The sequence below is a fragment of the Colias croceus genome, chromosome 21 (genome assembly GCF_905220415.1).
Source record: "Colias croceus chromosome 21, ilColCroc2.1".
NCBI classification, from domain to species: Eukaryota; Metazoa; Arthropoda; class Insecta; order Lepidoptera; family Pieridae; genus Colias; species Colias croceus.
In genome coordinates this window covers 4951163-4978014 of record NC_059557.1, presented here as the reverse complement: position 1 = coordinate 4978014, position 26852 = coordinate 4951163, and the positions used below count along the sequence as shown (strand labels likewise).

The following is a 26852-nucleotide window of genomic DNA, read 5'->3' as shown; positions in this document are numbered from 1 at the left end:
TTTTTGTCGTCCAAATATTGGCCTTGAAAATAAATTTTTAGAGCATCCCATTGCTCAAGAATTCTGTTCACACAGGAGTGGAATGACAGCCAACGGATATCGTAATGTTGTAGTATTTTGTATTTACAAATTCTTGGAACTCCGAAAATTCCCTCTGCCTTTTGCTACTGTGAGCAAAATACCCATAAACTTCTTTGACTATTTGATTCACAGCTCTTGGTAATGTGTCTTTGCTTGCGTGACTAATGGATAAAGCCGTGGAATGACAGACACATTTGATAAATAAGCAATGCGGATTCACAGCTTTAATTTTAGCAACGATTCCACCATGTTCACCAAACATTTCATTGGTAGTGTCGGCTCCGAAACCAACTGCATCTTTTATATCAAGGTTTGAATCACGTAAAGCTTTTGAAAGAGCGTCAAATAAATTTTGTGCCGATTCTCCTTCTAAATCTACCATAGTAAGAAATTTCGTTTTCAACGCTAGTGATTTCTCAGAATAGTATTTAATTGCTATAACAAGCATTTGTCGTCGAGGAAATGTCTGTACTCTCATCTTAGTGATGTGAACCGGTTTCATAAAAACCTAAAAAAAACCGGTTTTTGTGAAAACCGATAATCACCGGTTCTCATTCAAAAACCGATTACAATTTCAAAACATGTATCCGAGTATTCCGAGTCGTCAATATGTATCCAAATTTGGATCTGTTCCGTCAAAAATGTTGTCTAGGTAGGTACTACATGTGATGTTCCAACTTCACACACAGGTGAAAATCTAGCTGAAATTATGACTAATTTACTAACAGAATGGAAGATTTTAGGAAAAATTTCTGCTATTGTTACTGATAATGGTACTAACATGGTAAAGATGTGCAATTTGCTGGAAATACGGCACATGCCGTGTTTTGCCCATACGCTTAATTTAACTTTGGATGATTCTATGGAGCTTTCTCAGGTGAATGACATAGCTAAAAAATGTAAGGCCGTCGTAAAATTTTTCAAGAAATCATCAGTAGGGTGGCGAGCGCTTAAATTAGCCCAGAAGGAAAGAAACCCCGATTCAACTCCTTTGAAGTTGATACAAGAAGTATCTACACGGTGGAACAGCACATTCTACATGCTGAAGAGAATACTACAGTTAAGTGACGTTCTCGCACTAGTGTGTAGGAAATTGGATCAGGCACCAGAATTCTTAACTGCTTCCGAAGAAGAAGCAGCTAGAGAAGTTATCAGTATTTTGGAAATATTTGAGGAAGCTACAAAACTCGTTAGTGCTGATCAGTATCCGACTAGTTCACTAGTCATTCCGATAATATGTGGACTATTTGAAAAATTGAACACTATTGAAATTTCCCTGAATCCTATATCTGTTATAGGCAAGATGTTTCACTCATCAGTGAGGCGAAACATAAGTAGCAGACTCCTGGCATATGAGACAAGAAGTGTATCTCAAATATCTACATATTTACATCCAGCGTTAAGAACTGGTTTTCGTCAACCGGAAAACATGCTGTCGGCGAAAGAGTTAGTCAGAAGAGAATTGTCTCAAAACATAAAAGATTCCGACAGCTGTGTGCCATCAACTTTGGAGCAAGCAAGTACAACTTCGAGTGAAGATGTAACACCACAGAAAAAACCTGGACTGCTGGACTTTATAAAACAAAGAAGACCCTTTATAAATTCAACTGCTTCTGCTGTTAATATATTACGTATGTATATGGAGACAGATCCTCAAAGCGAAGAAGCCGAGATCACAAAAGCAGCTAAAAGTGCGGGAGCTTTTTGGTCCAGCAACAAACACTTAGCGCCGTTAAATACAATAGCGCTAAAGTATTTGGCCATACCAGCGACATCGGTACCTTCGGAGAGGATGTTCTCCAAATCAGGATATGTATTGTCTTCTCGAAGGAGCAGGCTACAAGCAGATGCTGTGGACCAAATTTGTTTTATAAATCAGAACTTTTTTTATATTCAACTTTGTGAGTGCTCATGGGCGGTGGTGATCACCTCACTAGGTGACCCATCTGCTCCGTTACCCGCTCTATTATAAAAAAAAAAAAAAAAAAAAACCACGATTTGTGTGACACTTTGTGATTTGCACTTTGTAAAACTAAAAGGTGAAAATTAAAATATGTTTAAAAAACTAACACGCTTTTTCATTTATGCTCGAAAAATTGAAAATCAACTTGCCACTTCCAAAGCGAGGGTACTTCAGCAGTCAGCACTTCTTGGTTATTTTTCAGTTTCTTTAAAGCTCTCCATGGCTTTTGGCATTTTTTAAATGAAAATCTGAAAAAACCTTAAAAAACCGGTTTTTTTTAATAATTAATCGGTATATACCGGTGTTGAAATTTGTAATCGGTTCACATCACTATCTCATCTATGATCAAAGAATACGCTGGTGCACGGTTACTATCATGCTGATATGATCTTAAATCTGCCAGCATTTCCCTCTCCAATTCCGGCCTCAAAACATTATATGTTACCGCAGCTGCTTTGGTTCGTTTACAGGAGAAAGATTTTGCCACCTCTGGATTGGTAAAGCATTTTGAAATTATTTCACTCATATGATCCATGACGCGAAAGGGTAAATTATGTTCTACCAACAGAGCACACATGTTGAGCTCTGCTTTTTTCACCTAATCTTCTAGTGAAGACGCTTTAAAAAACTTTTGCACCTGCAAAAAATATAAAGAAATTTTAATAGTAATGATAATTTCCTACGCGCCCCGACGCGTAGCGCGTGTAATCATTGTATGCAAGTACCTCAATTTGTATAGAAAACACGTCTAGTACAACACTCAGAAACGCGTCGACGCGCGGGAGAATGTCTATGAAAATCACGCGCTACGCGACGGGGCGCGTTACAGTGTGCAAAGTCCCTAATACTCACTACAATTTTTCAGATAAATGTAAAATGTATACTCACCGATGACTGCCCACTGTATCCGATCATGTTCTTCTTGTGCTTAGTAGTGATTGCATGTTCTTTTATGATAGACAATTTTGGCAGCAACTTAGGGTGCCATCAGACAGACTGCATCGCAGCAACTGCGTGCGGTCGATATATATAACTGCAAGCAGTTGTGTGCAGTCGAGTGAAGTCAATATCAACTGCATACAGTCGCGCGTTCAACTTCGCGCGGTCGGCTGAAGTCGGGTAGCGTCGCCGCATGCTGTCCACCGCTACTGCATACAGTTAGTGTGCAGTCATTCAAAGAACCGAACGCACGTATCGGTTGCGTTGCGTCGTCATTTTTTAGACTTTACTTGCATTCGGAATTACAAAACAATATGGATTTCGATACAGATTTATTTATTTCTTTGATAAGGAGTAAAAGTAGCGTATGGAATTATAAAACTCCAGAACACAGTGATAAAATAAAACGCAGTAATGATTGGGCTTTTATATGCGAATCAATGATACCCAATTTTGCAGAAAAAAATGCAATTGGTAAGTTTAAAATTGTGCATTTGGGAACATGGCAAATAAATGGCGCATTTTACATAGGCCAATTAGTACAGCATATGATATAACTATTATGGGCTTACGACGAACGAATTTAATCGAACGTAATTACGGCGAATGGTTCGAGTGAGGTAAGTGGTGTGCAAACAATAGTAGTTGTTGGTGGCAGTAATGGTGATGGGGATGCTGTAGCTACTAACATTGGTGATGGTGTAAATATTAATACTAATATCGACGCAGCATTTGGTAAAGCTGCTGTTACTAACATCCTAAATTCGGTTGCACAAAGTAGTACACAAGGACCTATATGTAGGACATATGTTCTGAAGTACGTGAAGTACCTATATGAAGCATAAGGCAGTCTCGAATCAAAAACTAAAAAAACTAAACGATCGTGTTTCATTTTAACTCCGAGCCTCTACTCATACTTCATGGTGACCCTAGCCAGTTCGTAGAAAATGATAGCGCGTCGCTGGACACCGGGCGAAAAATGCCGAGTAACCGCATGCCAGTGTGCCTTGTCGCACTAGTTTTGAACAAAATGATTTTTAGAACATACTTTTCGGCCGAAACGCGAACTAGTATTTCGCAAATAAAAAATCTATTAGCAACGAACAATCAAAATGGAGAAGGCCTACTCCAAAATTAAAAACAAGAAGATCATTATTGCGCAGACCTCGTCAGGCGGTACCAATGCCGCGAGCCTCTCAGAAGGTGAAAACCATATCCAAATTAACAACATCCCGCTTTCTGGGATCATCATTCTAATAATTTTTACTCTCATATGTTTGAAGATTAAACAAAGACTAAAAAAGATTGAAGAGAGAGTAAATTCGGAGTTGGTGAGAAGAATGCGTCTACAGGTGTCAGGCAGGCGGGATCCTGAACGTGAGGAAGCAGCAGTTTAAAGTACCCCCTTCCCCCAAATAAATTAAATATACCGGGTGTAATCTAAAATATGGTGCGGTTTGCGTTGTATGCGATACGCTATGAAGAGTCAGCAGAATGTTATTGTAGCGTATGTAACTGTGCTTCGAATTAAGAAGATAGAATTAATTTTAAGTGAATGAAATATGATACTACTTGGTTTGTATTAAGTCTACTTAGTTTGTATCTTTAATTTTAAGTTAAGATTTTAGTTTCTTATGGCCGATTTGATACTTAAAAATTATGATAAATTAAAAGAAATTAGGCGATATCTTATACAGAAAGGGCAAAGTAGTAGAGAGTAAGAGATATAAATGTACGTCTCAGAAGTTGCGTGAGGCTGAAGAATTGTTTGAAGATTGCAAGGGTGAAATTGAATTGAGTTACAGAAACTTACAGTAAGTTTAGATTATCGTTTTCTGAAGTGTTAGAATTGTGTAAAGCTCCCGAACAAAAAATTTTCAAAATGGAATTTGATTTAAAAACTGCATGTGGTACCAGTTTTAGATTCATAGACAAAATGCGCCTGAAGTTTTTCATATACTTTGCTAGCTGCAGCTCGCGGCTTCCCCCGCGTGGATGTCTGACATCGCAATATCATAACAGAGTTTTACAACAAAGACGCTTCCCGAAGAGGATTGCTAATAAGGGTCACTGTACACTTGACCAAGTATCGGTATCACCTCGTATCGATTACTATCGATACAATTTATTGTTTTCTTAGTACCTATGAATATGAATGCTAATAAGGGTCACCGTACACCGGGTGTCGGCATTGACTTCTATCGGTATAATTTTTATTAATATTATTGGTAACGATAATAAGGGTACCTAACCTGAATATTTTTTAAGTGTGATTTGAATACATATTTGGAGGTTACTTACATTTGATAGATTAAAATAATATAGAAGATTTACTATTTTACAGATTACGAGCATTGGTTGGACAAACAAATATAACAGAATTGCGTTCAGTGAGTCCTGTTCAAGTGCCATCTACGTCTAGTGTAAATTTATCAGCGTAAGGAATTCATTTATCAAATCATAAGGGAGTAACTAATTATGACCAACGTGCTTTTTAAAGATATAATAGTATATAGATAAAGGATGATGTGTTCAGTCATGAGAGTTTCTTCACGTAGATCTTCATTTTCAGATTTGTCAGTTGTGGTCAGTCCGGATGAGGTAGTTGGTGCGTTGTCTGTAGGTACAGATTCACGGTTGGTTTCATTCTCCGATGACTTTAGTAAAGATTTTTTTCCGTTCGTTCTGAATTGGAGATCAATTTGCGCAGCTCTTCAATTTTAATTTTATGTCTATAAAGGTTTTTTTGTAAAGCACGTTTCTTCAGCAATATATTATCTATAAATTTTTTTTGATCTGTTATTCGCTCTTCAATTTTACACATAATCGTGCATTTAATGCACAACACTTGTTGTTTTTTGGTTTTGTTACACCACCTTCTTTTTGTTTTTTTTTTGGCAAGTCTCCATTCTCGTCGCTTTTTTTCCTTTTCTTTTTCAGACAGTTCTGCGATTGGTTTTCTAGCAGCTTTCATGTATTCTCTATGCTTCTTCTTTTTCTCCTCGTATTTTTCTGCATCTTGTTTTAATTTTTCACGGTATTTTCTTTGTCTCTCTCTTGTCGGTGACATTGGCGCCATCTAAAAGTAAGTATGTAAAGTCAATTAGTTTCAATTTATGCACAAATATGTCCAAAAAGTCCATTCCATAAAATATAAAAATAATTATAATTGATTATTCCAGAAATCTCGCCCAGTTTTCATGCCAGTATATTTCATGCAAATATATAAACGTATAAAAACAAATAAACAAAAACCGACCCTTGAATTGAGAACCTACCCCTTTTTTCAGTCGATTAAAATACGAACACAAGCTGAAGTATTTAAAAACAAAATCCCGACTGTGGTAATTTGAAAATTGTATTTTGCGTCTAAAATCCGCCATTTTCATTTCTTGAAATTTTAATGTAGCTAGTGTCACTCGCGCAGCCAGCTCAGACAAATCTAATGACACCTCACATGTCAAAATCGGTCAAGCAGTTTGTGCTGTAGCACGTGAAAAAGAATTTTTTGTCCACATACAAACATACATACATACTTATATACATACATACATACATACTCTCGAAAAACATAACCCTCTTTCTGTGGCAGTCGGGTAAAAACCAAGCGGTTCGGAAGATGAAATGAGGTTTTCGCTCGGAGTGAACCACTCGTTATTGATTGCACGCACAGTTACTATACAAACTGATTCGTTTTACCAAGTGTTACTCACAAATCTATAAATTCCTGTGAGTAACAATGAGCAGTATGAACGGGCCCTAAGTCGTGTAACGTTATCCACAGGAAAGAAAAATATGGATTATAACCTCTAAAATGCATCGTCAAAACAACAAATATCTTACCTTGAAAACAATGTCTTGTGTTGGATGAGCACCAAAACATACTATTTCAGACTGTGTATCCAGATTCGTGTAATCCACTTTAGAATTTATCTCACTCACTAGTTTTTCACAGGAATATTTTGAGCATTTTTTTCTGTGCGCGTACTTTTTCAACCAAAACTAAATGAAGGGACAACATGGCGTCCTCAAAGTCACGTGATGTGATGTAACAGTGTTGCTAGCATACAATTTAATTGCGATATGGTAGAATTCTTTTTCGGTAGCGTTTAAAACACCGTTATCTACCTGGTGTTATTCACAGGAATGATGTTTGGGATTTTATTGTAAACAGTAATTTAATAATTATAGACGTAATAAATTAACGATTACATGAATAAAAACAATAAATTAAGTCACCGGTTTTTACTTAACAGTATTTATTATTGCAAAAATTGCCTAGTATTGATTATTTTATGATATGTTAATTTTCATTACGCAATAGGACACTTTTATTTTGTATGGACGTGAAATTAGTGACTATAGTTTGCTAATATTTTTTTCTGTATAGTTATATTCTAAACATAACTATTATGGCTTGTTTTACTGTACATTAATTGTCCTTTAAACAAAATTGGTTTCAAATTGTTATGACCCGAACTTATCTTTAAATAAGCTGAAAACGGTCGAGGACACATATTTTTCAAAGCATGTACGATTATTTTGACCTCTACCGATATACTTATATTGCAGAACTCAATTTTCACTTTACCAATGTACATCAATGGAACTGACTCCTATATATGCTGACCTATTGCCAACCACTTCTAGCGCCTTGCGTTCAGAAACTGCACAAGAGTGAGTGTCAAAGCTATAAGATGTAAAAATTTACAATAGTGTAGTTATACCATCGATGATAAAGGACGGTATTTTACATATAAGTAATTAAATAATAATTGAGAGATTTGTTATATACATTATGATTAGTTTTATTTTTAACTTATAGGTCAACAGACAATTTAGAGGATGAACTTATCATACTGCCTGAGAATAAATCGGACTTCAAAGAAATTAGTGGCAGGAGAATAGTGGACATCGGCTATTTTTTCCAACAATTAAAAGAAATGGACCATGAATCTTTATTTGAATGCAACTACAGGCATTTAATTTTCCTACGGGAAAGGCGTAAGGGTTTAGCGTCCACATTTTTGTTTGAGTGCGAATTATGCAAAAAGAAATTCGAGCTATCCTCCGATAACCCTAGCAATGTGATGCCTGAAAGAGAGCGGGTTGAAATCAACTTGGCTGCAACGTCAGGAATGGTAGCGTGTGGTATAGGATATTCACAATTTGAGGAAGTCATGTCAGCTATGGATATACCAGTATTTAATGAGAAGTATTATGCTAAGACTCAGAACAAAATTTTCGACGAATGGGAGGAGATTGCAGATGAGACGATGGCATTGGCAGCTGAAAGAGAGCGCACAGCTGCTATAGATGATGGCAAATTGATAAACGGCATACCAGTTATAGACGTTTATGCTGATGGCGCTTGGAGCAAGCGCTCTTATGGCACCAATTATAGCGCAATGTCTGGAGTCGCAGCAATCGTAGGTCGACGATTTGGTGAAGTTCTATTTATTGGTGTAAAAAATAAGTATTGTTTGATATGTTCAAGAGCAAAAAAATGTGAAGTCGAGCCAAAAATGCATGTATGCTACAAGAATTATGAAGGCTCGTCCAGTGGGATGGAATCTGCAATTATATGCGAAGGGTTTAAGGCATCCATGGACATGTACGGACTTATTTATGGTAGGCTAATTGCCGATGGGGATTCCTCGACTTATTCCAAGATATTTAAATAAATAAATAAATAAATAAATAAATATTGGCAGCCGACCCACATCCTGGACTCACAGTCGTTGGCAAAATAGAGTGCCGTAATCACCTTTTACGCAACATGTGCAACAAATTAAGGGCTTTAGGTAGCTATTTATCATTTTATTACTAACCATCTACAACAACACTTACCCCTACAAATTACTCTCATAGCTCCCTTCAATCTATTCTAATAACTTCATGTACTACTAATACTGACGAGGTTGATCGCGGAACGTAGTGTAGGTAGTGACATACCTTTTTTTTTGCTTGACGCTTTGACCAAGTTGCACCGGCTGTGGCCACAAGCACCATGCAATGCGATAGTTTAAAAGTTAATAACACTAATGACTTTTCGCTGTTTCAGGCAAAGACACTAAGTATCCAAAAGCACTGCGAAAATACATAAGTGACGACAAAATCTTATCAATGCGAAAAGTGGTATCTACATCTATATCCACCAACAAGAACTTGCCAATTGATGAGGGTGTAGACAATATATATCGAGACATAATAAATGCAGCACACCATGCACTTGGTGACCACAGACAGTGCCATACTCGTTACTGTACAAAAGATTAAAAGTGATTATGCAGTCCGTGGCATCTAAATCTCGCAGCCTTTTGGAAGACGTCGACACGAATTCGGTTGAACGCTTTAACAGCATCATCGCAAAGTTTGTGGGAGGTAAGCGAATAAATTTTACTACCCGAAGAGCTTATCAATCAAGATGCAATGCTGCAGTCGTGTCGAACAAAACTAATAGACCATTATACAGGGTTACTTGTAAAACACCAGCAACCTCGCAGGACAAGATAGCTAACATCATAATTAACAACATTTGTTCTACGACTTTTGGTGATTTGTTAGATTTTATTTTCATACAAAAATAAATATTCATTTAATTTTCCGTTTGAATATTATAAACTCTATGCGAATTCCAAAATTTACGTAAACAAGAAGAGAACGGGAGGGGAAAGGGGGCGTCGCGTCGTCCTTTCGATAATGAATAGAACATAGACTTACAAATGTTAGGAGAGTACAATAAAAGCTTAAACAATCATTTAAAAATAATTTATTGCGTTATGCCAATAGTCGTAGAACAAATGTTGTTACTTATGATGTTAGCTATCTTGTCCTGCGAGGTTGCCGGTGTTTTACAAATAACCCTGTATACTTTGCACAAGAAGATATTGGGCAAAAGCCCAAGAAACTGCATTAAAAGGTTAGACAGAAAAAGAGACATGAAAAGAAAACAAGCGAACATGATTCAAAGAAAAAAATCCCGAAAACGACTATTTCCACAGCAAAATGATTATGGTTCCAAAGTGGTCGCTCCAGACATGTCTGTGGAAGATTACGAAAAAGCCAAAGCAGATTTTATGAAAAATTTGGAGTCCTTGTTAAGTGACCGAAATGGTATCCAAGAAAGAACAGCAAGACAGAGAGAAAGTGCGGAATGGCTCGAAATAAGAAAATTCTTACTCATAGCTTCAAACTTCGGTGATGTAATAAAAAGAAAGAAAAATTTCCACTCTTTAGTCAACACCATTCTATACAGGTCTAATTTATCCTCTATAGCATCGGTAGCTCACGGAATCAAGCATGAACCATTTGCTTTACAACAACTGGCCCGGCAAGAAAATGTGATCATAGAGGAATGTGGACTTTTTGTCGACCTAGACCATCCCTTTATCGGCGCGACACCAGATGGCAGAGTTGGGAATGATATGATTGTTGAAGTAAAATACCCAGTTGCTGCCTTCAAACTTGGAATGGATACTGCCATAGCACAAAACAAAGTCCAAATATTAAAGCACAACAAAAAAAAACGGGAGCACTATAATAAACCAGAACAGTTCCTGGTACTATCAAGTGCAAGGTCAACTACATGTGGCCGATAAAAAACGTTGCCTGTTCGGGATATGGGGAGGTGAAAATGAGCCCATGGAAGTTCTTTATATAAACAGAGACGATCAGTCTTGGAAGGATAAAATGGAGCAAAAAATTATACATTTTTATCACAACCACATCCTTCCTGAATTAATAGACTCACGAAAAGCACGTGGAATGGCTCTCAAAGGTGCCGAAATCAGTAATAGAAAATGATTTTTTTTTGTTCAGTTTATTATTTAATTAAACTGCAGTAAACTGACAGAATTTTTATTTCTTACACCGCAATAAACATTACCCCCTCACTTCCTTTCATCTCTACTCATTGTTTAGACCTCGGAGAGTTGTTTGGAGATTCTCAACAAATACAATTCCTTCTGCAGTTGAGAAAGATTTATTGATTTCATTCCATTCTTATCCCTTTATTCAACCTTTTTCATTTACAGAAAAAAAAAGTGGTTGGGAAATCTGTCTAATTAATACATACGTACATTAGGATGGTACGAACTTTACTGTGTTACTAGTAAGTAAGTTACTGTTTCAGTATTGGCATCAATACAGGAAAATACCGATATCAATACTTATAAAATATAAAAAATATAATAATCTAGCTGACCCGAATAACTTTGTTTCGCGTAATAGTCAATAAATAAACAGATTTTAAAATTAATTCAAAATATTATACCGTTTTTAAATGTTTTCCTGGTACTTGATACCCGGTCAAATGTACATTACCCGTAAATGAGTATCGATACACAACAATACCGATATCACCGATATCCAGTCAAGTGAACGTTGACCCTAAATTGTTATCGATGCATAGTATTACCCATACCGAGTCAAATGCACGTTGACATTAAATTTTTAGTCAACTTATACTGTTGAAAAATAAAGATACCGATAGCCGTTCAAGTGTACAGTGATCCTTATCAGTATTTCTATTCATACTAAGAAAACAATAAATGGTAACGATACAAGATAATTACCGATGCCTACTAGTACCCGGTCAAGTGTGCGGACGTGCCTATTAGACTGGTAGCAAAAGTGTAAAAGTACTATCAGGTCCGCGAACAACAAGCGTGGGGGGAAGTCGGTTGCCCCGCGCATGCTCCCGCCGTACTTCATACCTCACCCCCTCATAAACACCGTGAACGCGTTCCCACTTCGTGTTCAGTCACAAAACACAACTCAGACGGGCAACCCGCGATCGTTTTTGCGACAAATAATTATTATTAAGTGAATAAATCTCATTAATATTGTGCTAGTGCTTACTACAAATGGCATCTACAGGAAACCAAGTGGATAAGCAATTTGTATGTAAAGAAGACTTTGAAAGAGCGTTTAGTACTTTGTTTGAAGGGCGAAAAAATAAAGAGAAACCAGTGTGGACACAGAAGAGAATAGAAGAAGCTATTAAAAATATTGAAAAAATATAAATCTAGATCTTCATCATCAGACGGACGAGGTCTACAAAACAAAGACTACTACTATGGAAAAATATATGATGTTTTGGAGGTAGGCACTCGAAAATTTTTTATCTTGAGACGGAAATCTGAATCGGAGTCTATAGTCAAAGTAGTAAGTACCTCCAGAAGAATTTCATGGGATATTATGTGAAATTCATCAATCTGTTGGCCACGGAGGAAGAGACAAATTGATGAATGCTTTAAAATCCAAATATTAGGAAGTGCGAATCCGATTCAAGCCTGAAAAGAAGAGGCAGAGGGAGCTATCAAGTATTGACTAACACAATTACGAAATGGATGGACAATAAACCTGTTATAATGCTCTCAACAGCTCACGCAGCTTGTGAAACAGATGTTTGTTCCCGTCGCGTTGGTGCAAAAAAGATAAACAGTATAAACAAGTTGTAAGGCCAGAAGTTGTCAAACAATACAACTCTAAAATGGGTGGGGTAGACATGGCGGACCGATTGATTGCAGTTTGTCTGGCAAGAAATAGAACCAAGAAGTGGCCTGTGATATTTATATCTCATAATATGATAGACCTGGCTATTTCTAATTCATGGCTTTTGTACAAACGGACAGAAATAGAAAAAGGCGTTCGCACAATTTTTCTAGTCCAGTTGACTTTTATCGAAAAATGTATTTTGAAGTATTAGATAAAGTCATAGGCTGTATTGAACAGCGCTTTACTAAAGATACTATGGCTCACTTAAGTAACATGGAACTATTTCTTACTCAGCAAAATAAGGATGTTCGTAAAATGGCCTATCAGTTGGCTGTGAAAAATAATATTGAACATCCGTTTCGAAATAACATAGCCGGGCGAGCTTGGCTTGATCATTTCTTATTACGGCACAAAGATAAACTGTCCATTCGATCACCAACAGGAACTTCCAATGCTCGAGCTCAAGGTTTCAATAAAGAAGCAGTGGATAAGTTCTTTGACCTTCTTGAAGAAGAATTCGAAAAACATAATTATCCTCCCGAGAGAATTTTTAATGTCGACGAAACAGGGCTTTCTATCGTACAAAGTAAAATAGTTAAAGTAATTGGTCTGCGAGGGAAAAGGCAAGTATGATGAGCGCAAGTGGCATATTTATTCCACCGTTGTTAATATTTCCACGCAAAAACATGACGCAAACGTTGATGAAAGGAGCTCCGCCAGGTTCTATAGGAAGATGTCACCCATCAGGATGGATTCAGGCAAATCTATTTACTGACTGGTTTCATCATTTCATTGAAAAGACCCACCCGACTGAAGCCTCGCCTGTTTTATTAATTCTTGATGGTCATTATTCACATACACGCAATTTAGATATTTTGATGGCAGCTAGAGCTAACAACGTCACAATTATTAGTTTACCTCCACATTCAACACACAAGATGCAACCTCTTGACAGGTCTTTTATGGGTTCTTTGAAAACGTACTACAGTGAAGAAATTAGACAGTGGTTACTCAATTCCAACAAGACATTGACTCCATACGAAATATCTGAATTGCTGGGACGTGCTTATCTCAGGTGCCAAACAGGAGCTATTGCTGTAAATGGGTTCAGGGTAACTGGTATTTACCCGATTAACAGAAACGTTTTTACTGAAGTCGACTACCTAGCAAGCACAGGTGAGACCACTCTTCAAGCTACTGATGATGACCCTCATCTACCGTCTACTAGTACGCATATTGCTGTTCAAATACCACAGCCAGAACCTCAACCAGACCCTAGTGGACAAGCAAATCAGTCATCCCCGCAAGTGATTGATAGCAATCCTGTTGTTCTTCCTGAACACATCTTACCGGTGCCGACACCCAAGAATAAAAGATCTAACAGAGGCCGTAAGTCATCTGCTGCTACTTTATTGACTGGGTCTCCTTACAAACAGCAACTTGAGGAGTCAATCAAGTCTATAGCGCAGAGAGGAAGAGGTCAAGGAAGAGGTCGGGGAAGAGCTCGTGGGCATAGTGGTGGGCAGACTATTTCAAAGTCTTCAAGAGCTCCTCTAAACAGCCAGGATTTTACCTCATCGGATTCTGAATCTTCTGTTTCTTCAGGAGACACTGTTATGTCAGAAAATTATACCGCGTTTGCCCAGCCCACAAACCAAGATGACGCTTGTTGCATTTTTTGTTCTGAAAATTACTCTAACGATCAACAGGGTGAAACTTGGATTCAGTGCCAATCATGTAGGTTGTGGGCGCATATTGAATGCTCAGGATGCGACGCGGAGTATTATATATGTGATTTTTGCAAGTAAATTTATTCCATACATGTAATTTGGAACCCGGGTTCCATAATACCAGCACCAGAGCTCCGAACACATTTTTGTTATTTTTTCTAATAAAGCAAATTATTTCGTATTATGTGTATTTTTTAATATAAAGTAGTTTCTAATATAAAAGCCAATAAGTTTTTAAATATATAAAGACAGTTTTGTGATGATTAGTCAAATGGGTTTCTTAAAATACTCAAAAAAAAAACGGGGTTCCAAATTACCACCTCTTCCTCTACAAGCAGCGATTATGTGAAAAACTTTTATGGAGATGACTTTGATATAAATCGTTTGATTCTTCATCGAAACATGCTTTTAGATATCGCGCAAACAAAAAATTGCAAACTCATTAGTGTAGAGGATGTTAATTCTTTTACTCATTGCGAATCTACCAAAGATATGATACCAGAAGTCATCAAATTATTATTAAAAATCATTTTAAGTATTCCTAGTATCGACATGCACCGCTGAAAGGTCATTTTCCGCATTACGAAGAATAAAGACTTATTTGAGGAGTACTATGACTCAGCAAAGACTGAATAATTACATGGTAGTTAGTGCATGTAAACAGAGAAATAGCAGATGATTTAGAACTGGAAAATATTGCAGACATATTTATTAAGAGAGCAGTAGTTCGTCAAAATACGTTCGCATCGCATTGAATAAAAATTATTTTTTCTAAATAATCTTGTATTTTCTTGTGTCCATTTAGTAATTACTACTAGACTTCCGTACGCAGCTTCGCTTTCATAGATTTAGGGCCATTTTCACAATCATTAAGTAAAGCTTTGAGTAGTTATTTGACGAGTTAACTACTTGGAGGTTAAATCCTTTCGTTAACTTTTTTGCGTTTCACAATCATCCAATCGGTAAATTAAAGTAAAGAGTAACTAATTAATACTTACTCAAGAGTTTGCTGGCAACATTAGAGTTTAACGTTTCGTTTCAAAGCATGCATAATTTAAGTGTTTTTTTTTAAAGTGTAATAAACACAGAATAATCATTAGAAATATTTTTCGTTCAATTACCAAGTATGTAAAGGTACATTGATGTAAAAAATAGTACATTGTAATGTAATGTGACTTATTTTTTAACGATGTTTTTAAAATGAATGTTTCTGTAATAAGGGAACGCAACAAATTGTCAGTGTCAGTTTTAAATGCTCAACGATTTTGTTTGTCTTTGTTGGTTTCGTGCCAAAAATCTGAAAAATATTCTGTTAAAATGTTTTTAAAACGGGAAAGAGGTAGTAATTTTACGCGTGAAGAAACTGACACGTTAATTCAACTTGTACTTAAATATAAAAACGTGCTGGAAAACAAAAAAAGTGATGCCGTTACATGGGCGGAAAAAGAACGATATCGGCAAAAAATAGAAACAAATTTTAACAGTATAAGTAGTTTTCGATTTCGTAGTGCAAAAGCACTAAAAATCAAATACGACGGAATCAAGAGGTATACGAGAAAGAAATCCACGGCGATCCGGGCAGAAACGTATCGTACGGGAGGCGGTCCAAGTACCGCTCCAATATTGACACCGAGCGAAGAAAAAGTAAAGGACATGATTTTACTTTTAGTGGTTGGAATGGACAGTGTATTTGACTCTGACAAAAAAGCAGAAACAGGTAATAATACTTTTTACCCATGTCAAACATATAGTAAACTCATACCTACAGGGGGGTGATTTTCTAACCCCAACATCTATCCGATCGCTTTCAATTTGACCGGCATTGCTTGTTGTCTACAGCATACTTACACAATCGCTTTAGCAAACAAGCAGTGGTTGACAAATTGAAAGAAACAAAATTGAAATCAGTATCGTCATATATTAGTATTTCCATATTATTTGAACGATTTCGAAATAATGGTTCCCTACGCAGTCCCGTCACCCGATCAAAAAATTCATCGAATTCGTCTTCAATAATATCAAAAATATCCATTTTAAAACGAAAATAAATTGATAGGCACCACTTTAATTAAATGCGGATTTCGAAGCGCATTTGAGGTTATAACATTTGTCGAATTTACTTGTCCAGTAAACGGCTACTTGTCAGTCCATCCGATGATTAATTTACTGATCACATAAAGTGGTGATTAACCTTACTGTGGGATTGTGAAACGCAATTAAGTTGTTTACTGAGCAGTTATGTTCGAAGTAGCTTACTTAGAACTTTACTTAGCGATTATGAAACAGGCCCTTAGTCTTCCGTTGTAAGTACTTATCGAATCTCGATGGATTGATCGCCATACAAAATGGCGACACCTAGATATATAACAAAATTATAAGTAGCTAGGTATGTCATTTAAACCCGGCGCCCCTGAACACAAGAACTAAATTTCATGTTACAAAATAGCGGTACCGAAATTGATAATGAGACAGAATTAATCACAACAAACAGTACTAATAATACCTTAAATTACAACAATTTAGCTGGTCAATTGGTAAGCATATTTTTTTTTAATATTATTACCTTATCTCGCATGTATAATTGACGTGTCTTCTTGAGCTTATAAGTAGTGTATACTAGCATATTAGCATGGATTTCATCGTTGTTGATAGGAACCTACTTAAATTTTTGGCGAAAGAAAAAATGTAAAAGTGTAATCTGGAGGATTATTAATAACTGTTGTTAATTATGATTATGACAAAAATGGCTGCAAACGTAATCTCGTGACTGTCATAGTAGTTGAAGACACAAAATTATGTAACTGTTTTTCTTGTGTATCTAGTAAATAAGTAACTCTTTGACTATTTTTAATTACCTAAAATATCCACTGACGGATGGATATTTCTATTATGTTTGAAGTGCCTATACGGGTTTTTCAATAAATAAAAATACATTTTCTCAATGACAAGTTTTTTTATTTCTCTTTTAAACTGTATGTAAAAGGGGTACGAAGTATAAGTTATTTTTGTGATCAGTACATACTAGTTTTGTTTATATATCTTTGGAACTAACTATGGTCTCTGTCCGCTTGGTTTTTTGACATCTTTATTTCATTGTTAACAGCAGTTTCTATTTTTTTCACTTCTAAAATGTAATTATTGTTGCTTAATACATATTTATCTTGAGGCTTTACAGAAATTTTAAAATCTCTTAAATTTAGTACATTTATTTTTCTGCTATTGGTCGTAACAAACTAACAAAGGGTTCCACATATGCGATTTGTCGATGCTGAATGATGCTGATGCTGAATCTTCACTAAATCTCTTTGCCACTTGAGCAAGAGGTTTGTTGCCATGTCTTAGTATTCTTTTTATTAAATACAATTTATTCTCAAAAGGATAAGCGCTAAATGTATGTAGTGGGCCAAATTGTTGCACTTCGTCTGTGAGGTGCACTACATTATGGACATTGCTAGTTATGTGTGATGTTAGTAGTGATACCATTTTAAAACTTATAGCTGTAGTAAGTAAGTGATCACATGCAAAATACAGCCTCTATGCAGCTTGAAGGATTACATTAGATTGAAGTGTCAAAAAATGCTTAGAGTTATAAAGAGTATTTTATAAAAACTTAGTACAGCTTTAGCTGTATATTAACGGTTTAATTACTTTTATAAGTAAATAATTGTATAAATTTATTGTCTTTGTGCTATAATATATTTATGTTTATATATTCTATTTATATAATAATATGTATGTATAGTTTATAACATTATCATATGTATGTATATATTATGTATTTTATTTATTTATTAGGTATAATTATTATCATTATTTTTTTTTCTCTTCTTTTTGCACTATCCCATTAACTTCATACATTTCCTTTCCCATCAGGTTGCCTGGTAAAGATTGCTGCTCAGCAATAAGGCCGCCTCTTGTACAAACTATGCCTTTCTTTTGTATTTTAATGTTATTTTGTCTTAATTTTTGTTTGTGCAATAAAGTGTTATAAATAAATAAATAAATAATCTTTTCTTGACACCTTTATGGGTCACCAGTAGAACTCTAAGTTCTAAATTAGTGCTGAATATTTGATGTCGGCAACGCTTGCGTGCTACTTGGGTATGTACAATTCTCGGTCCCTGCAAAGAGGTCACAAGGGAACTAAGTGGAGAGAAGTTACTGGGAGCCTAGTAATTCCCATAACTACGGGCCTCACCAAAGCTTTAGAAAGTCTAAAATCTCAAAATTTTATGCCTGCAGTCAATAGAGTGAGGCAAGATATCATAGGAGGCATTGGAAATCGTTTTTCTAATTTGAGCCGAAGCAGGATATTTACTAATTGTATGTTTTTGGACCCAAGATTCAAATTATATTTAGAAGACCAGAGTACTGCAGAAGACATAAAACGTCGTGTTCTTTTTTTATTTCGTCTTTTAGTCCAAGAGCAGAATAAAGCCACTGAGAAAAGCACCTCTGTAGTGGAAATCAGCAGTCAGTCTTCCCAAATAACCAACACAGTAAAATCTATTTGGCAAGACTATCAAAATAAAATGAAAAATATTCAGCCAGATGGCACAGCACAGTCTAGACTCAAGAGTTTTTGAAGGAAGCCTGGTTAGCCTGCGCGCCCTCTCTTTTTGATGATTTCGATAGTAAAGATAAGATAATTCAGCGCGTCAAAGTAGCGCGTAGCTGTTTTGCTCGGTATTGTGTAGGAAATGTCGTTTCCTAAGGAAGAATTAATTGCGATAAAATCGTTGCTAACCATTACCAAGGGAACAGATATTAATACGGCAGTTAAAAATTCGCTTGCTTAAAAAGAAATAGATATAAAAAAAAAATGTAACAACTGATGGTGCTCCAAGTTTGGTGGGAAAAAAATTGTTTCATAAGTTTATTTCAAACAGACGTAGAACATTCGATTCTTGAATTTCACTGCATCATTCACCAACAAGCCTTGTGTGCTAAGAGTGGTTTAATATCCCTTGATAATATAATGGCGGTAGTAACAAAAATAGTCAACCTCATCTCATCACAGGCTCTAAACAAGCGAAAGTTCGATGCTTTGTTGGATGAAGTAAACTCGGTGTATAACGGCTAACTGATGTTTTTTTACAGACATATGCCAACATTTAAATACATTCAACGTAAAGCTTCAGGGGACAAATAAACAATTATTGTCGTGATAGATCTCATTCGCGCTTTTGAGGCTAAACTGCAAGTTTTTAGAAATGATATTATTACAAGAAATTACAAGTATTTTCCAAACTTGAAAAGAATATCAATGATTTTGATGTGCACGAGAAAAAGACAAAGAAAAATTTACAGAAGAGTTTATTTCTGTAATCGATTCTTTAATCAAGTAATTTTCAGGGAGATTTTCTCAGTTCAAATAATTGTCGGAAATACTCAAGTTTATTATGTACCCTGATGTGACGTCATTTCGTAAACTGAACTTCTCTCAATTCGATAAACAAAACTCAGGAAACATGGAATGCGTTACCAGACACATTTCACTGTCTAAAAAAAGTTGCCTCATACTATTTTAACAATGTTTTCTTCTACCTATGCCTACGAGTCATTACTTTATCGACGGTGGACTCATATAAGAGATAATAATTATAATCGATCATATAAAAAGATAAAAGATCAGTAAAGATCAGGTAGTGGCGCCAAAACAGCAAAGCCTTATATAATAAGTATAATATAGCAAACAGTTATCTTTTTTGCAGAAAGTAATATAACCTAAAGAGACAATTACACACACACATAATGTTACTGCCGAAAATAACAACAAGGAATCCCATTATAACAAAGAATCCGAAAACCAGAAAATAATTCTGAGGGAGGAAATGAAACATTTGAAGCTAACTACACATGACACAATGACGGCAATGAGCTCAATACCTAATCGCGTGCCTAAAAGGTCTCTAAAGAATATTATTAGTCCTGTAGATGCGAAAATGATGAAATTTATGGATTCTTATTCAAATAACGAACCTAAAACAATGAATCGGCATCTTTCATTTTTAATGGGATATTACCATCACTAGATAAGTATGACGATGAGGAAGTCCTCGAATTCCAAATGGGTGTGCTACAATTAATGAAAACAATTATAAACAATCGCCAAATTCGTGTATCGTCGTTTTTCAATCTCTCATCAGTTCACATGGAGAGAGGATATTTTACACAACAATACCAAAACAGTAATATTACACAAGAAGCTACAAATTCTATCAATACAAGCATGACTACAACGACTTCTTTTCAAAGTCCAGCCTCCATCGAATCTTAAGGATTCCTACTTTTAATAATAAACTGAAGTAACTCCAGATTCAGACGTTAGTGAAAACCAACAGCTAGCACACCAAAAATCTATAAATCTTCCTGATAAAGAGACTGATTTTTGAGGCTATTATGAGTCCCGAACAACAAAATCTGGAAGAAGTTTCGGTTAGTATATTTAAAATAAGTTATAACTTTTTTAGTTTTATAAAGCATAGCATTGAAACAGCATAGTTTATAGTAAACTTTGTTATATACAGGGTCCATCTAGCTATCGAGTGAATCTGAATGTTCCAAATTATGTGATTTCACCTGTATACACAGATGAAAGCGACATAGATCTGAGTGACGATGTGATTTGTGCAAACGATTCACTCCAGAAACAAACAAGGTAACTTTTTTTTTCATCGTCATCTGGACCTTCATCCAGTTCCTGTGATTCTAATAGTTCAAATACAAAGAAAGTAAGAGGCCGGAAACGACTGAGAGACACCTCAAAATGGAGACAGAACAAAGTCAAACGTTTACGTAACAGCGGTCATTCTTACACGTGTGTATCGAAAACGGGATAAAAGATTCCACCTCGCTCCCTTCAACCACCTTGTATGGAGAAATGCAAACTTGAATGCGCAAAGAAAATTGGTGCGGACACTAAATATCAGCTATTTACACAATATTGGAGTTTGAACGATTTTTATTAACAAAGGGCTTACATTTAATCATCTATGGTAGATATTAAACCAAGATATCGGTATACTAATGCAGAAAAGCCCAGGAACTTGGGTTTAATAATAGCTTTGTTTGGACAAAGCATATTATTTCACTATTCACAGTCAACCAATTAGAGTTTGTAAAACTTTTTTCAAAGGCACGCTACTCGCGCCAATTTGACTGTACTTTTTTCTTCAGTCTCCTTAGATTTTGAAAAAAAGATGTAACAGGGTGTAGCGCTCGGTTTGAAGATACATTCTTCATGTGTTTTTTTCCTTCGGAATGAGCTGATAGAACGTGTTTAGCGGCTAACATTGAAACATTGCACACTTTACATCTTGCTTTGTAATTATCTTGAGGATCACAGGTAAACCACTTGCTAAATTTGGATCACTCTCCCATTCTGTCCTGTATTTTTGTTAACTGTGTTTCTCTTTAAGGTTTAAATCTCCCCTCTCAATGCGTTTCTTCTTTGGTGTCGAAACACCGGGTCTTTCTTCGTCCTCACTTCCACTCATATTGCTTACTTATAAAGCTGAAGACAATGCACAAACACAAATTAAAAAGTATTTCTCTTTCCGTCTTTAAATTCGGTGTCGAACTGTCTATCGAAGAAGCACGCAGTATCATCGTCTTTCTCACACGCACCATACATAAAATATATCTATCCTACTCCGTCAAAACAACGGAGAGTTTAATTCTACATTCATCGAGGGGAAACCCCGAAGCTTGTGGCAACGCTAGCCTGATTTAATGTTGCCATATGTACAAAAATTCCCTCAATTGTACGATTTGTAGGAAAGCTGACTGAATCAATAAAACAATTCGATCCCAGGATAAAATTATGGTATTTTCGCATAGTATCTATGACTACTGCATCATTCTTTCTGAAATGACTGAGGTAGGTAGGTAAGTAAACATGTATTAAATCTTATGAGTTTTTGAACCAAAAAAATGTAGAATTTTGAATATCCTATTGCTGTAACCTTATTTATACCTACTTATGATGATTTTAGGGCGGCTTGCGCAGCATTTGGTCTAAACAGAATTTAGTTAAATGCGTTTATCTTGCTAAATATGTTTAGCCTAAATACAATTTAAAAGGTCTTGCCCATGTCCGTTTCGATGGTAATTTAACTAATCGTAGTTAGGGAGTCAGTAAAGCAGTATCTTGCGTTCCTTTTTACGTTTTCGTGCGTTGTACACTTCATGACATAGAGCAAAATGGTTGCATTTCTTAAAAAAAAAATCGTGAAATGGACCGACGAGCTTTCAACTTTCACATGAAGTCAACCGAGCTGTCAAGTGTCAAGTCACACAAAGTTTGTTGTGATTTGTGAAGTGTTCTCGTGCTATTTCTCGTGGTATTTTTTATTGATGATAGATTGAAAAAAATTCCTACTTTTAGATTTCTAGCTTATAACATAATATTGTTTTTTTTTTTATAAAAAAATTGCGTTGAAAGAATTATTTCAATACGACAATAAGAATATAGAAAACGACGTGTTTGTACTACAAACACATCGTTTTACCGAACAAACTTTGTACCGAACGAAGAAAAAATTACGTCAGACTTCCCAGCTATTTCATACGAATGGTAGACTGTAGCGGACGGGCGCGGGCCGCGATATTTAAGACGAACTTCAACTGACTGAAAAATCATAACTACTCAAGATTTTTGAATGAAACAAAATCTAGTGTATTTGTATACCTACAGGCTGTACTGTAAAAGTACTTCCAAACTGATTTGCGTACCCTTTCACTATTCTCATTTTCCAAACATGCCATATAAACTGTCAGAAACCTCACCATTGTGCAGCATGTGTGAGAACGGCCTAAAATTTGTCAAACGTGTGTAATTTTAGATTTTAGCATTAGACTTCTGCTTGCTGTTGCTTAAGTTTTTTTTCAGACAATGCCGCTTACTACAGCAGAACGCCAAAAAAGGTACAGAGAAAAATTAAAAATGCCAACCCAGAAAAATTTCAAGAATTGAAGCTATAAAATAATCAAAGATCATTAGAAATATATCGAACCAAAAGAGCAAATTTAACAGAAGAACAAAAAGAACAACAGAGAAAAAAAATGGCGTGAAGAGCGAAAAAAGGAACACCAACCATCAACATCTCAAAACACCGCCAAACAAAGTTACCGAGTCATAGGTTCATGACATTAATTCTTTCGGAAAGTTAGATTCACATTCTCGTCCAAAAGAGACAATTGTAAACAAGTTAAACTTATTATTTTTAGGTGGAGGCCCTCCTCCTTCAGATGATGACAACCCACTTAATGCAGTGAGAAAGTTAATAGAGCCACAAATGGATGGACTTTATAGTATGTACCATGGAGATGCCACGCTCATGAAGCAATTTCAAGAGAGTCTTCCTGAAGAACAACGAATTGCACCCATTGAAGAAGATTATTTAAAGTCGTGAAAACATAACTATATTTGTGGTTGATTGTAATACTGGTAGGTAACTAAATAGTACACAAAAATCTTTTTGATGCTTTTAAAACCAATCATGTAACAAAATGTACATTTATTAAATACCTATATTATTCATATATTTATTTTTAATTACATATTACTGAGAATGATGGTGGTTCTACTCCACTCCGTTCTACTCCAATTACTTTTCTTTATTCCAGAAAATAATACTACTGAAGAACTAGCAACTAATAAAAGTAAGACAGCAAATGAGAGCTTCAAAATATTGTCAGAAGAGAAGTTGGAGCTGGTTAGACTACAAAAACTGTCATTCGAAATGGAAATAGAACATAAACAAAAAATATATGAAATAGAGTTAGATAATTTAATGAAAAAAAAAGGAATTTGATGAACAAATGTATAAAAAAGAACTTTTACTTAAGGATTTAGAAATAAAAAAGAAACAATCAGAGCTATAATATTTTTGTTTTTATTTTTTTACAATGATGCAAAATATCCCTCTATTTATAGTCTTCGTTGCAAATTAGCACTTCCTCTTCCATACCGTTCTGGTGCAACATCATCATCCCTAACTTCCATAATAACAGGAAACTCTTGGTCTGCAGGGGGTATGTTTTCCTTTCGTAATATAGCTAAATTATGGAGTACAGCTGTTGCTATGATTATGTCAGGTACTCTATGAAGGTGAATACTTATGCCCCTGGATAATATAGGGAATCTCCTCTTCCATATACCAAATGCCCGTTCAACCACATTCCTCGTCTTTATTTGTGACTCTTGGTAAACTCCTCGTGTATTCACATTATTTTCTGACAGAGGTGTCATCATAAAGCTAGTTTAGAGCATAGCCACTGTCACCTAGAAACAATTTATCATTATATTTGCCCTGCAAAAAATTTCGTTTTAATGCACAGTTATCCCAAATGTTGGAATCATGTGCTGATCCATGTCACAACGTCTAAAAACATAAGGTTTGCAGCAGCTACACATTGGGTGTTTATTGAAAAATATCCTTTCCTATTTCTATATATTTCAGCGTTATCACCACCTGGAGATAATATTCTCACATGAGTGCAATCTAATGCACCAATTACTCTAGGGAACTTTGCAGTTCTATAAAAATCATACACTGTTTTATACACATCAACACCGTCTAGGGATATTATGTTTAAAGTTTTTAATTTCAAAAAATACTGGCTAGTTTTAAAATATTTTAAGAAAGCTTATTTTATAAATCTTTTTAAATAATTCTAAATTTGAATTTAAGAAATTAAAGAAAAAACAAAAGATTTGCGCGGCATAACTAGAGAGAAGGTCGAAGGTGCACTTTACCTACCATTAGTTTTCGGTTCTTTTTTGTCATTTATTGGTGTTTTACAACAAGTTAGCGATTAATTTCGAAATTTTGACACTGTACGCATCATGCAGCGGCGCCATTTAACAAGAGAGGAAATGTTAAGGGCAGTAGGCATGCTCCAAGCTGGGGCTACTCAACGGAGTGTTGCTGAGGAGATTGGAACAAAACAGAACGTTATCTCGAGATTATGGTCACGTTATCGTGCTACTGGAGAAGTGGCTGAAAGACACTCAGGTGGGAAGCGCATAACCTCCCGACGACAAGACAGATTTTTGCAAGTTGCTGCAAGAAGGCAACCAAATGTTACGGCCATGCAGTTGGTTCAAAGGCTCCAGTCAGAGCACCAGTTGCTTGTGAGTGACCAAACTGTGAGGAGGAGACTGCATGAAGCTAATCTTCATGCTCGCAGACCGCTTCGTACTCCAGCACTACGCCGAGGAAATCGTGGACGAAGATTGCAGTGGGCTTGTGAACATTTGCTCTGGGAAGATAACCAGTGGTCTGTAGTGCTGTTTACTGATGAGTCTCGATTCGGTTTCCATCCCGATTCACGAAGAGTACGCGTATGGCGAGTTCCTGGTCGTGAGAGTCGACTACTACACCATCAGGAAGTCCACCCTTACCACGGTGGAACAATTATGGTTTGGGCCGGAATTCGTGTTGGTGGACGAACAGACCTCGTTTGGATCAGAAATACCATGACGGCTGAAAAATACCGTGACCAGGTGCTAGGACCAATAGTCAACCCCCATCGGTTACAAATGGGCCAAGAATTTACGCTCATGCACGACAACGCCCGTTCGCACACAGCGCGAGTGGTAACCAGGTGGCTGCAGGAGCACGACATATCCGTCTTAGACTGGCCCGCGCAATCACCTGACCTAAACCCTATAGAGCACGCGTGGGACATGCTCCAAAGAAGGGCTTTGAGGAATTTTCCTGAAAACATTGTGACTGAGGAGCAACTTTTTTTACATCTTAGCAGGACCTGGGACAATATCCCACAGCTTGACTTTGATAACTTGATTCAAAGCATGAAAAACCGTTGCAGGACGGTTGTTAACGTCATGGGTGGTTTCACTGATTATTGATTTTCTGAATGATTGCAAAAACTGGCATAATTTTCTTTTATTTTTAACTTTTTTCTCAAAAAACACATACGTCGTTAGTTTTGCCATTACTTCACCTTTTGTCTTTTTATAAATAAAATTTTATTTTCGCAAAAAAACTGTTTTTGTTGTATTCTAAACTATAGCCTAATAAATAGGCTTTATAAAAAATATTAAGTTGCATTCTATTTATAACAAATTTTTAGTTAATTGAAAAAAATTCGTAATATCCTTAGACGGTGTTGATGTGTGTATTTTGCTCTTCTGTTGTGCTTGGAAATTTTATATACATCTTATACAATAATGCAATGGCATGAGTAACACGATGCACTATTCTACAAGCTGTGCTTTCATGTGCACCAATCATGTCACCACAAGTTATTAGCTGACTTTCTGTCGCATAAAATCTCAGCGTACAATACGGCCAACGTAACTTGGCGGGCCTGAACTTCGCGCAGAATGCTGCGCACGAACGTTTTTTAGGAACGAAATGGTGGCATGAGGCGACGTGCGCGGGGCCGAGATCTAGGCTAGGGATTGACTCTATGTAAACACAAACATCCCTTTATTCAATCGAATATCGCAATCGATTTTTATCGATTTGAAATTTATTGATTTTTGTTTATATGAGATAAAAGAGATTTCGACTTTAACAACATAACACAGTATTTTAAAAAAGAAAAAGAAGAAGGCGTAAAAAATGTTGACAAAGTTTTTTTAAGAGTTGCTAACGCAACTGGTG

At 36.1% G+C, this 26852-nt stretch overlaps 1 protein-coding gene and 1 pseudogene across 1 annotated transcript; both read left to right on the top strand.

Moving 5' to 3' along the window:
• Nucleotides 1-567: 567 nt before the first annotated feature.
• Nucleotides 568-2053, top strand: LOC123701152 (zinc finger BED domain-containing protein 4-like). The gene has a single exon (XM_045648549.1). It carries the CDS (start codon nucleotides 791-793, stop codon nucleotides 2051-2053), a length of 1263 nt encoding a protein of 420 aa, XP_045504505.1. The 5' UTR covers nucleotides 568-790.
• Nucleotides 2054-19556: 17503 nt separating this feature from the next.
• On the top strand, nucleotides 19557-20647 carry LOC123701267 (annotated as a pseudogene).
• Nucleotides 20648-26852: the final 6205 nt, after the last annotated feature.